This window comes from Leptosomus discolor, chromosome 7 (assembly GCF_034619465.1).
Source record: "Leptosomus discolor isolate bLepDis1 chromosome 7, bLepDis1.hap2, whole genome shotgun sequence".
NCBI classification, from domain to species: domain Eukaryota; kingdom Metazoa; phylum Chordata; class Aves; order Leptosomiformes; family Leptosomidae; genus Leptosomus; species Leptosomus discolor.
This window is the reverse complement of record NC_141397.1, coordinates 35,625,998-35,638,834: the sequence shown is the minus strand read 5'-3', so window position 1 is coordinate 35,638,834 and position 12,837 is coordinate 35,625,998. Positions and strand designations below refer to the sequence as shown.

General features: G+C 40.5%; 1 protein-coding gene across 1 annotated transcript in view; it reads left to right on the top strand.

The window, feature by feature from the left end:
* TNS3 (tensin 3) overlaps positions 1–12,837 on the top strand; it is a 233,099-nt gene that overhangs the window by 59,558 nt on the left and 160,704 nt on the right. The window contains exon 2 of the mRNA XM_086467647.1: positions 4,652–4,763. Coding sequence (XP_086323773.1) covers positions 4,652–4,763 — 112 coding nt within the window. The remainder of the gene's footprint in view (positions 1–4,651; positions 4,764–12,837) is intronic.

Here is a 12,837-nt window from a genome sequence, read left to right as displayed (position 1 = left end):
TAAATAACTGCAGAAATTGTGGCACTTTTGCTGTGCAGACTTCGTGTAAGAGACGGGAGAAAAGGAAGTAGGGAGGTGACAGAACTAATGCTGGGTAATCTTAACAGAAAGGGCTGAAAGGGGTTGAGTTGTCTGGCATTCACCTTGGCTAACTGTGCTGTTTTTCCTTAGTCATGTGATTTATTTTTGGAGCAATAATTCAATTTCTATAGAAATAGATCCATGGCTTAGTTTTGCAAACGCTTTTTAGCCGGGGCTCAGCCTTTTTGAGAAGGCTGCTTTCAATCATCCCTTATTTGAACTTTCTTTTGGACATTCCCTCTATGAGCATTTCCCTAACCCATAAAAGGTGGTGAAATACCCATTCTGCGAGTACCCTGCTACCCCATACCTCCATGTAATTAAAATAATAGTCATAAGCATTATATCACCCAGTGGATTTAAAGCTACCTTGGAGAGTAGAAGAATGCACAAAGGGAGTCCCAGGAAATTGCAGTATTGGCTGGTAAGTTAATGAGAGAGAGGACAAGGAAAAGGGCTCATGTTTGCATGAGCATGGATGGGAAGTGAAGGAAACATATTTTTTGCTTTCTATGGTTTTGCTGCTGTGCTAAGAGGGTTTTTATGGGTCATGTAAAATTCAGCAGGAGTAGAGACTGACACAGGGGAAGTTCATGGGGCTTTGCGTGTATGTTTATAATTTTTCTCTTGGCTGGAATATGTGACATGGATCATTACAAGTTCTGGAGACAGAGAAATAATGTAGAAACAGTTTTTGACTTTTTTTTTCTCCATATAGAATAACATCTGGAATTAATGATTTTATTTAAAAAGTCTAATTATTTTTGCTGAGACTTGTATTTCCTCCTAAGTATAGTGTAGTGACTACCTGGATGACTTTGGAGGGAACCAATTCCGAAGTAATGAATAATCAGCTAAGTTTGATTTTTATTTTTTTTTTAATTGTGCATGTATGTACGTGAATATTGTTATACACTTTTCTTGAAGATTAAACAGGTTTGATTTTACACTTTTTGCTTGATTCTTTGATAAAAGATCTAAGCCCAGTAACTATCTTCTTAAAGAATGACCTATTATCACAATTGCAGTTTACATGTTGGAAACGTGGAGTTGAAATAAAGAAACGTTGATTGGTTCCATTCTTCGTTAAAGAATTCTTGGTTGTGTTGTAGTATGGTAGTTGGAAATAATATTGTGAATGCCTCTTCCGTAGGTGTAATGAACCAGCGTTAAGTCTCTGCCAAGGAGGAACTGCTGTATCAGGATTGCCAAAAACCAAGCGGTGTATCTTGAGTGCTTTAGTCTGTATTGGCTTAATTGAAACCTGGAGAGTATTTTTGTGTAAACTGCTTTTCTCTTCTCAAAACGCTATGTGTCTCAAAAGTCTTTGACAGAGTTGCTGTGGATTTTTTATCTGATGATCATCAGCATGTTGCTACATAATGAAAATGCTTGGTGATGAGGAATATTTGAAATTTATCATAGCTGCGGATGCCCATGTAAATCTTTACACAGTCTGCTGTGTTACACTGATGCAAGGCTGGGATAAACTTTCAGCTTCATTAGATTTCCGTATGCCATAGAGAGCAGAGCATGACCAAAAATATTTCCTTGTGTGGTAAACAAAAGAGAGTTTCATAATATTAGCAGTTGAGACCAGACATAATTACAGCCTCTTCCTTGGGAAAAAACTCAGTCTGTAACCTGTGGTTCTGCGCTGTTTTCTTTCAATTTTTTGCTCCTAACAGTTACATGCAGTTTAGATTCCAGTCTTGAGCCTCATGAAAGTAGCATTGCTTGCTGCCTGCCATGGTTGCTTTCCTTTTTTTTCTTCCTTTCTCTTTTTTTCCCCCTCCCCTTTCTTTTTCCTTGGCACCTTCCTTAGTGGAGATGCACAAAAGCTGTACCAGGTGACAACAGAGAAACCTTGGTCTAGGCTCCTCTAGGTTTTGCAGTATTCACAGTAGATCATGCCAGGTTCTTGCCCACAACTGTGAATACTGAATCTCCTAAATGAACTGTTTAGCTGAATTGCTTGGGGAGCCCATAGTGGAATGTACTTAAAATGAGCAACAAGCAACAAAAAATGCATGTATTTTTAAATCCACATGCAAAGGGTGCATTGCAGAATCTTTCCAAGATGCTACAGAGGAAAATGATGTTTACAAATGTAATGGACAGATTGACTGGTTGATCAGTTAATGTCAAGACCTACTTACACTAAACTCCAGTATCTAAACAGTGAGTTCTCACGACAGTTTTCTTGCTTCGTAACAGTGCAAGCGTCAAAGCTTGCAAAGAATGTTTGGGAGGTAGGAAATAAGGAGAAGCAGGCCTAGATACATAATATACTTTCTATGAAGTTTATCAATGAATTTCTTCAAAACTGCAAGCTCTACAGAACTGTCCTTTTCAGAGAGAGCTGCAGATGTGTCCTGTAAACTTTACCCAGAAGTAGAACTCTGCAGGGAAGAAGAGTGGACAAAATCTAAAATGAGAATTCTGTTTGTGTGTATAACTACAAAGCAGAGAAGCTGCAGCAGCCAGTGGAGATGAGTGCCTTGCTGTTTTTTTTTTACATAGAAGAGGCTGTGGACATGAGGGACTCGGGTCTTTGGACACAATGCCTGAAACCATTATGGCGCAGAACCTCGTCACATAAGATTAGTGAAGTTACCAGAATGTAATGACGCTTTTCCTTCCTCCTAGACCTCTGTCTCATCAAAAACATCTCCCATATTTCAAACACGAAAAACCCAATCATGTCAGATTTTTTGGAAATAGTAAATTGGATCTGTTTGCCATCAAGTATGTTCCTACATAATGCTGGAGTTCAGCTGTTTTTTTCTTTATGGTTTATTTTGAATTTGAGTCATAATTCTGAAAATGTATTTTGATTTAACCTGAGATAACATGATGCAAATGGGGATGTTATGCAGTAGGGGATACAGGGGAATTTGTGACTACAGCTTCCAGCTTCTGCAGTGAGTGATTAAAGTGTCTAATGAAGGATTGTTATTACAATTCAAATTTATTTCCCAAATGTTTTCATCCCCTGCTTCAGCCTTTTGAGCATGTGGGCTCTTTTACTGTTTCTCTCGCTAATTTCTGCTGATTAGTAAGCTTCACTGGTGGAGAGATTTTTCTGAGAGACCAGCCTGAGTTTTATTCCTTCACCCTACGTAATTTCTACTCTGGTGTTTATGGGAGTATGTTAATTGCCTTGGCTTTACACTGTGGGTGAGACCAACAATATTTCCTCAAGCTGTTCTTAAGATCAGGCTCTGACTGTGGGTCCCCGGTGGTGAGCATGGCCTCCGAGCACCCAGTCACTGCCATTTGTGTTCCTTGAGGCTCCTCTGGAGTTGTGGGTAGGCCCATGTGGAGGAAGTGCTTGAAGGTGACATCGATTTTTATGGCTGTTTTTGTGCCTACTGAGCAGCTGTGTGGTAGACTTTTTTTTGGAGACAGTAAACATTTTGCCTGGAGCCACATGTTGAATTGCTCAAAGCCACAAAGAAATGCCATGTTATCTTATTGCCGTAGGCTTGTGTGTTGCTCCATGCTGGGAAACTTTCTCATCGCGCGCATGGGTGGCAGCCTTGTGCTGCAGTGGCCTGGCCTGGCCATGTGCAGAGGGACAGCTTTCTGCCTCTGGACACTTGTGCTGCTAAAGCTCAATGCAGGTCTTGAGGTGTGGAATGCAAGCCCGTTTGCAGTACTGAATTTAAGGACAGTAAGGTGCAAATGTGAAATGAAAATGAGAAACATGAAGAATCATTTTGGGATTTTCTTGGTCTGACAAAATATATTTTTGGTTTTGAATAGGTAACTGGTATTTCCAAAAAGTCTGCCAATGGAAATGAAGGTTATTATGCCCTTCTGGAGGAGATAAAGACTGTGTCATAGGCTTTTGGTAGCCCACTCTGATGTGTTACCGAAATGTTTCCTGAGTTATAGAAGCCATATAATACCCATCACATATATGGTACTGACTTTTGCAGTTCTGTCCACGATTAGAAATATCATTATGGTGTTATGCTTTAACTTGATTATTTCAGTTACTGTGACACATTGTGGAAATAATGTTACTTTAAACATTTGCAGGAAAGAAGCAAAAGTGATTATAAAGTTGGTAATCTGTGCCAAAATCAGCTTGCATGGACGCTTTTCATTTATTAAATGAAAAACCCAAGCTGTCTCTTGCACCAGATGAGTTAAATTGGTTACTGTGATAGAGCATTACTTACATTATTTTTAGCAGTTTACGCTGAACCAATGCAAGTTTTAATGTAGATAAGACCTTAGGTCAGAAGGTTGTTGGTTTCTATCATAGAGATTATTCTGTATTTCATTTTTAAAGATAAGTCATAGTGTGAATTCTGAAGTTATGATATAAAATGTTTTGCAGTGTCTGTGTCCTCACACTGTTGCTTCCCATGCTTGAGAGTGGAAGGCTCATGTTACTGAGTAGGAGTGAGGATGACAGAGCGAGCGAGAGTGCTTTGACGTACTACTATTATACCACTAACACACTACTGTTATATTTAATTTAAAATTATCTATATTTCACTTAAGAGTATGAATCAAAAGCTGAGGGAAGATCTGATGTTATTCCGCTTGCTTCCAGCCTCAAGAAACAGCTTCAAGGTCTCATACCTTCAAAACAAAGTCTTTCAAGAAATCCAAAATTTGTGGAATCTGCAAACAAGTAATTGATAGCCAAGGCATTTCCTGCAAAGGTGAGAAACATATGATGTGCTATTTACTTTCTTGCTGTGTAAAGGAAATTAATTTTATATCAGTGTTAAAGTTTCTAGGAATCCGTGTTTCTGAAATTCCCCCTGGACTAAGTACAAACGTTACCTCAGTTTATTTCCTTGCTTTGTACAATAATGTTCCCTGCTTTTGTCAGTGTGTGGGGTGCTGTAGTAGGTAATTGGACTTGTATAATGATGTGTTTGTATTATTGTGCTATTCAGGCAGGTTCCAGAATAAGGCAATGCCTGTGGAGCTCTCTGAGGAGCATGTGAGTGATGTGTGCACAGTGGGTGACAGATGCCTCTGGAATTCAGTCTCCAAATGAGGAAGTGTGTGACCCTAACTCACTGAGGCATGAAGGTTTTCTCTGCATTAATTTGCAAAAATTCACAAGAGCAGCCATCTATTTATTGACTTGAGTTTTTCCAGTTGTGTTATGCTCTGTCTAATCCTTAGTCCTTCACTCTAATCACTCACAGAAACAATAAAGAGATCATCCTTCTGGATGCACAGGCTGCAGAGACTCATCTGCTGCTGGCATTGCTGCCTGCTCCTTACTGCTGTTTTCCCTCACTCTTCTCCCTCGCTGTGTAGAACTAAGCATACTTGTCTTTTCTCCGTGGGATACCTGTGGTGGAATTAAATCCTAGGGAAGCTCAATAGATCCTTTCTCAGGTTGTCCAGGGATAGGGGTTTCGATTCCCTGTACTGGTTTAGCCTGGTTAATGTTCAACTCCTGTTATTTTGCATTAATAAAACAGTCTCTTTACTTACCGCATGCGTGGTTTTACCTCCTAGCAAGGGAATGCTACTGTCTCTTCTCTGAAGCTGTTTTCACTTAGAGATGTTTGCACCACTTCCCAGTTCTAGGTGGATCTCTTTCTCCCACCTTATTCTTCAGACACCTTCAGACACCTTAGGATCCCTCTGAGAGTTTGAGAGAGAAGTGAGAGATTTGGATGCAGAAGGAATGTGGTCATTTCCCGAGCTAAGGTCCAGACTTTGCAGATGAACAGCTAAATGGAAAACAGCTCAGTTGTTCAGCATAACAGTTACCATCCTGGGAGTGGTAATGTATTGTATATGTATTTCTTTGACATATTTCTTCTGACTGTTCTTCTGGAGGTTGGTTCCAAAGTTCTTAGGATTTAGTTGTTTCCAACTTAGCAGAAGTGGTATTGTTGGAAGACAGCCTGTGTAGTGAAGGAGCTGCCTGAAGACCCTCTAGGTCAGGTTCAGTGTAAAAGCACTTTACCAGGAGAGAAGAATCAGTGTTTTGAACAGAAAGGCCTTGGGGGTGGTAATAGAAAAAAATCCTTGCCAGTTTGCTCTGGATTTGAGTTCTCACAGCCCAGAGCTGGAAGTCTCAAATTTGCGAAATCTGTGTCAGTGTGCTTACCTACCAAAGGTGCTAAGAGCTTTACCATATGTCTTGTAAACAGGTCAGAGGTTAGGATGAGTCTGAGCAAGTTTTCCTTTTGCCCCAATGTGTAATAGATTTGGTTCAAATACAGAAACTAACAGTACATGCCACTGTAACTTAACGCCTCTTTAGCTAGTGTTTATACATGGTGCAAAATAACAGGAAGAAAGCAAAATTCACATGTATTCAACCCATCAAGGAAAAAAGCTTTCAGGAAAAACAAAGAAAGTGAGGAACTAAAATTCTACAAGGACTCCACTTGGGATCCCTCCAACACACTCCCCAACCAGTACTTTCATGGCTATGATACATCCGTCCCCATATCTAGGTCTGACTGAGATAATTTTCTCTAGGTTTCTGGGTGCAGTTTTCAGAAGGAGACCCTTGATAGTATCCCATAGTCCCTTTTGGTGATGTGAGCACCAGGCAGACCCACCACTGTTCTTTGCTTGATACTTACCTGTGGGATGGGAGCAGCAGGAGTTGCACCGAGTGAAGTTATAACTCCATGTAGTTTCGCTTCACTAAGAAACCATTTGTATTTTAACTTACAGCGTGGGCTTTATGAAGCAGAGTTTTGGAAAAGACAGAACTATAAGTTGTCTGTTCACTTGCCAGCACTGCAGTGCTTGAAATGTACCCTAGTACTGTGAAACTCTGTTAATATGAAGAAAAATAAACCAGCTGTTTCAGAGCCAAATCCTGGTGCTGCTGCTGCTTCTGGTAAATTCTCTGTCATGTTGCTGAATGAAAGTGAGCAAGTTGGCATTGGGGGGAAGGGAGGGAGAAGAAAAGCCTTTAGTTAAGAAGAAATAAAGTTCCTTTGTGTATTAATGAGAAAATCTTGCTTTTTAACAGTTTCTCCTCAGAAAATAATAGCTCTTTGTACAGACTGCAGGCTCCTTCCAGACTATAATATCTTATCGGTTAAAGGAAAGTTACGTGTCAAGAGAAATGAGGGGAGGGGAAGGGCTTCAAATTGGTCACTATGTAGTATTTGCTGTTTATCTAGCAATGAATCATCTACTTGTTGAAAGAAAAAAAGGCCATAACTGAGTGTTGTGTTGGTTAGATAAATTTTCATTAGTGTGTCGCAGTTATTTTGGGGTTGTGTTGTTCAGCCCTGTCTTGCAAAATGTGTCCTTTGCTGGTAGCCAGGTCTGCATGCAGTGCTTAAAAGCTTTCTATGAAAAATGAATGATTGACTGAAAGGCACGGTTGAATGGTGATGTCCCTTTGTCCTTGTACGCTTTGGTCCACCTTGGTGAAGCATACTTGGTTAGAGTGAATTGATTTTTACAAGTTCTACAAAAGCAGTGGTGGAAAGGAAAGGCAGATTTGAAGAAGGGGAAGCTCCTGGCTGTCTCCCTGCCTGGTGAGTATGTTTGTACCTGGGCTGTGTCTTTGATGCAGCTTCTCAATATGAAGAAAGGACAAACAGCTGTTGATTGATTTTTTTTTTTTTTTTTCCTGCAGTATCTGCACATTCTGCAGTACACAGAGGACCACAGGACTCCTCATGTCTCTTCAGCACTACCTCAAACTCTAATGCTTTTGAGCTCTGGTTTGGTCTTCCCTGCAGTGTAGCTCAGTTTAATTCAGGGCTAAGCGGATACACATTCTAATCATGCACATTTATATGTGCAAAGGCCTACAGTGTTACAAAAGCCTTTTGTGTTTTTTTTTTTTTTTTTTTTTTAAGCTACTTATCCTAGGTATTGAATATTTGGTATTTTACTTTATTTTTAAACAAGCTGTCATAATAATGTAATTTCTATGTATTTTCCATGTGAATTTCTCTTTTATTATATTTCTTTTATATTTTATATATGTAAATGTGGTGGGTTGACCCTGGCCAAAATGCCAGGTGCCCACCAAAGCCGCTCTATCACTCCCTCTCCTTAACTGGACAGGGGAGAAGAAAAAAAATAACAGACTTGCAGGGTTGAGATAAGGACATTGAGATCACTCAACGTTTACCGTCACGGGCAAACCAGACTCGACTAAAGGAAATGTAATTTATTACCAATTAACTCAGAGAGGAGTAATGAGAAATAAACCCAAATCTTAAAACACCTTCCCCCCACCCCTCCCTTCTTTCCCAGGCTTAACTTTGATTCCAATTTCTCTCCCTCCTCCCCAGCAGTGGCACAGGGGGGAAACAGGGAATGGGGGTTGGGGTCAGTTCATCACACTGTTGTTTTCTGCTGTTTCTTCCTCCTCAGGGGGAGGATTCCTCACACGTTTCCCCTGCTCCAATGTGGGGTCCCCCTCACGGGAGAAAGTCCTCCATGACTTCTTCCTTCATGAACTGCTCCAGCGTGGGTCTCCTTCATGGTGTGCAGTCCTTCAGGAACCGACTGCTCCAGCGTGAGCCCCCCTCATGGGGTCTCTAGCAGCAAACCTGCTCCAGCGTGGGCTTCTCTCTCTCCACGGGCCACAGGTCCTGCCATGAGCCTGCTCCGGTGCAGGCTTCCCACAGGGTCACAGCTTCCTTCAGGTATCCAACTACTCCGGCGTGGGGGCCCTCCACGGGGTGTAGGCAGTCATCTGCTCCACCGCCCATGGGCTGCAGGGGGACAGCCTGCCTCACCATGGTCTTCACCACAGGCTGCAGGGGAGTCGCTGCTCCGGCGCCTGGAGCATCTCCTCCCCCTCCTTCTGTGCTGACCTTGGTGTCTGCAGGATGTTTCTCTCACATATTCTCACTCTCACTCGCTGCAATTACTGCTGCGCAACAACTTTTTCACTCTCTTAAATACGTTATCACAGAGGCGAAAAACGCTGTTGCTGATTGGCTCGGCCTTGGCCAGCGGCGGGTCAGTCTTAAAGCCGGCTGGCATTGGCTGCATCTGACATAGGGGAAACTTCTAGCAGCTTCGTACAGAAGCCACCCCTGTAACCCACCCTGCTACCAAAACCTTGCCACGCAGACCCATTACAGTAAAATATAAATTTCTTTTTTATTTCTATTTTACTTTGTTTTACTTTGCTTTTTAAAATTATCATCCATCTTTGCTGTGTTGTGCTCAGGTGACTGTTAGCATGGAACAGAGAGCTTTTTAGGTACTCTGAATCTTCCCAGTCTCCAGAAAAGTACTTTTCTGGCAGTTTTAAAACTGGAGACCAGATTTGGGAAACTCAAGTAGTTTAAAATAAGGCAGCATTATTTCCTAGCTCTTAGAGCATTGATGGGTGAAATAAGTAGAAAGAATTGAAACACTTCACACATTTCTGTTGATGAAACTGCCCTCCCCTCCAGATAACATGTTGAGATGCTGCTAGTGAGGCTTTACATACAATACAAAGCATTCCATGAACTAGATTTTGAACTTAAAGCAATTAATGATAGGTTGAATGAACTGGCTATCTTTTTGTTAATCTTACCTAGCCATGAGGGTGTTTGCTTTGGGAATGCGTGTTGGAGTGATCGCAGTAGGAGTGCTTGTAGATTTTTGGTTGCTGATTTTTTTTTTTTTTTTATTTCTCCTGAAGGCTTTTTTCTATGGTGGTTTGAATGTATGTGAGTTTTGCTTTCTTCCTGGTATTTTCCACCATGTATAAGCACCAGAGAGGTGTTAAATTACATTGGCATGTACTGTTAGCTATACCATGAGCAGAGAAGTGCTTACCATGGTATTGTGTGCAAGCTGAGTGTGATGAAGAATACAATTCACCTTCTTTATTTAAAATTAATCTGTATAATAACTTCTGTTTTGTAAGTCATGTTAACATACGGTCTCATACAAGTGTTGATTGGCTTACAGTAAGTAAGTCCCGGAGTGTTTCCTTGAGTGTGTAACATTAAGGGGTAGTAGAAAGTACATTTTCTCATCAAATTAGAATATATGTGTTTAATCAAGAACTTCCAGCCACTTACAGATCATAGATCAGCATTTGAAGACAATTGGAGCTGGTTTTTGTCTTAAAGATGTTTGATATTTTCCTCTGAAATTCACCTGCATGCTTGTGATTGTGCTTGTGGTCACAGCTGGCGATACGCTTAAAATCTCCTTTTGAGTCAGTTGGAGTTACCTGATGCAAAGAGTTTTCTGAATTTAATCAAATGTTCATTGCTTCTGGGAAGACAAAATACATTTTTATGTTGAGACTCATTTGGAACTGGCAAACTGTTCTTAAGGCTTGTTTGTGTAAATATATGCATATTTAATCTTGTATGATAGCAGGCAGTTTTATATGCTTGTCCTCTCAGTAAGTGCTAGGTTCAGTAATAACATACTAGTATCTTAATAATGTGCAAAGCATGTCTGTGGTTACAGTTCTGGCAGAGAAACTAGATAGCTAGAAATGCCAAAAGAATTTGTATCCTGCTTGGGCCAGTGGCATTGCAGTTGACTCTAAATGGTGAAGCATGTAGTGTGTATTTGTGGGGTGGAGGGTGTTTATGTCACCCTGGTTTCCATGGAGTGATCCTTGTGGAGTAAAATCCTGTATTACTAGGCACTTAAATGGGTAGATCTCCTAATACACCCATCTATCAATCTTATATGTGATATATATGTATTTACTGTAATTTCAACATAACTAGAATATAACCATCTTATGGTAAATTTTGGCAATAGGCATACCCATATAATGATATTAATACTGTAATACAGGAGATCTTTGAGAGAATGAAAAGGCTGCCACCAAGTTAAAGGGGTTTTTCATCAAATCATTCTTGCTTTCTGCTTGAAGTTTGTATGTACACTTAGATGTTTCCTTGAGTGCTGATCCAGAAAATTGTGTTGCCTTCCATGGGACTGTTTTAAAATGGTTTTAAGATAACTGCTTCAGTTAATGCTTTTAAGATTTGAAATGAGGATCTTCTGTAGGTGTGGCTCAGACTCATCAAGAAGCAGCAGAAAACAAACAAAAATTATAAACCCTTGCTATTTTCCTAATCAATTAACTGCTAATTATCTCCAAATTTAAAAGGTATATGGACTTGTGAGAAAAATGAGGCCTAGATTTTCTTTTTGCTAGCACCGTGTGTTTTCATTTACAACCAACATTTGATGAGATGACAGACAGACGACTTTGTGTAAACCAAGGTATGCAGGCTGTAGGACCAAGGAGCGTGGTCTGTTGTTGTCCCTAGAGCAGATAATGGTTTGTAGCTGCTGTGAACTCCAAGGAAGAGGGATTATGGAACGTCTGAGCAAGGTTGGGTTAGGTAGGGACCCAGGCCCTTGCTATAAAACCTCATTTGACTGTCAGCCTTGTTTATGAAAGGCGTCTAGGAGGATGTCTAAGGGAGACTGCATGAATTGATCTAGTGGCAGCAGAGAAGTCTTTTTAGGAACCCCTCAGAAATGAGTGGATGTTGACCTGGACATGAGTGACACAGTGTACTGTTCTGGGGAGGAGGAGAAGGCTGGGAAGAGGAACGTGGACTGCAGCCCGTATGTGACACCAGAAGCCTGGGAAGGTCGGCCCATCTTCTCTAGACGAAAGGTGCATGCAGTAAATAGCAAGTTCCACAGACTTAGTAAAATGTACTCTAATTAACACAGCTGTACAAGCTACGCATTCGTATTTCAGCGCAGAGTTTAGATAGCAAAACATGGAAGCTGTGTGCATAACAACAGCAAAGACATGAAAGGGAAGGATGAATGAAGACTTACTGGAGCATACAGAGATACAGAAGAAGCCACTGTAATTAGTAGGTATTACACAAGTGGTACATAAGCATCCTGACGGAACGCAGCCCTCCCTGGAGATGAGAGGAGCTGTACGCTTGACATCTTTTGATGGCATGTTGTTATCCCAGTGGGAACTGGGGGAGCAGGGAAGAATTTTGGCAGAAATCTATAAGATAAGTTCCTACTAATTTAAAAATAAAGAATACACAAGGCAAAAAACCTTCAGTGGAATGTTTAATGTTCATAGCAGCCAAAGCACGTCACAGATAATAGAGGATGTTTCAGAAAGATGTCTGTAGTGAAGACATGAGTTCCCTAGTTGTTTACCTCATAATGACCAACTTAATCATGCCAGAATTTGATCTGTGGTTATAAAATTTATTTTAAAGTTAAAGTTCAAATAACTAAGGTTTCTAAAAAGTGGCAGCTTCTGTTCATTACAGCTAATAAATGAAAAAGAAAAAAAAAGCGCAAAGTAAATGTGATCCATGTGGTCCTACCCACATTTTTTCCTGGAAAACCAATGGCTGCTATGTGATTTGGTATACCTGCACTTTTATAAACTTAGCCCACTTGAAGAGAACCTAAAATTCATAAGGATAAATGGAAGTTAGAATTATCTGCTCTAACCCCAAAATCTGCAATGAAATGCTATCATCATTAAAGTGTATAATTTGAGTGTGATGACCTTGATATGCTGTGTGGGGAAAGGAACCTCAAAGTAAATCTTTATACGTTTGGCTAAAACCTCACTTCTAATTGGCCTCAAAACAAGGGTGGTGGCAACTACCATGGGAGACAGAAATAATGATAAATTTTAAATAGAGAGGTGAAAAAAAAATCTGTTGTAAGTAATGCGGGAAAGTTTATTCTGGTACGTGAAGAAAGCTTCAAGAAACTAAGCCAGGCTACAAACATAACTGCATTTAGACACATTCAGGATCTGAACCCTGTAATTAGGTAAGCAGAGTCCCCATCTATTGTCAT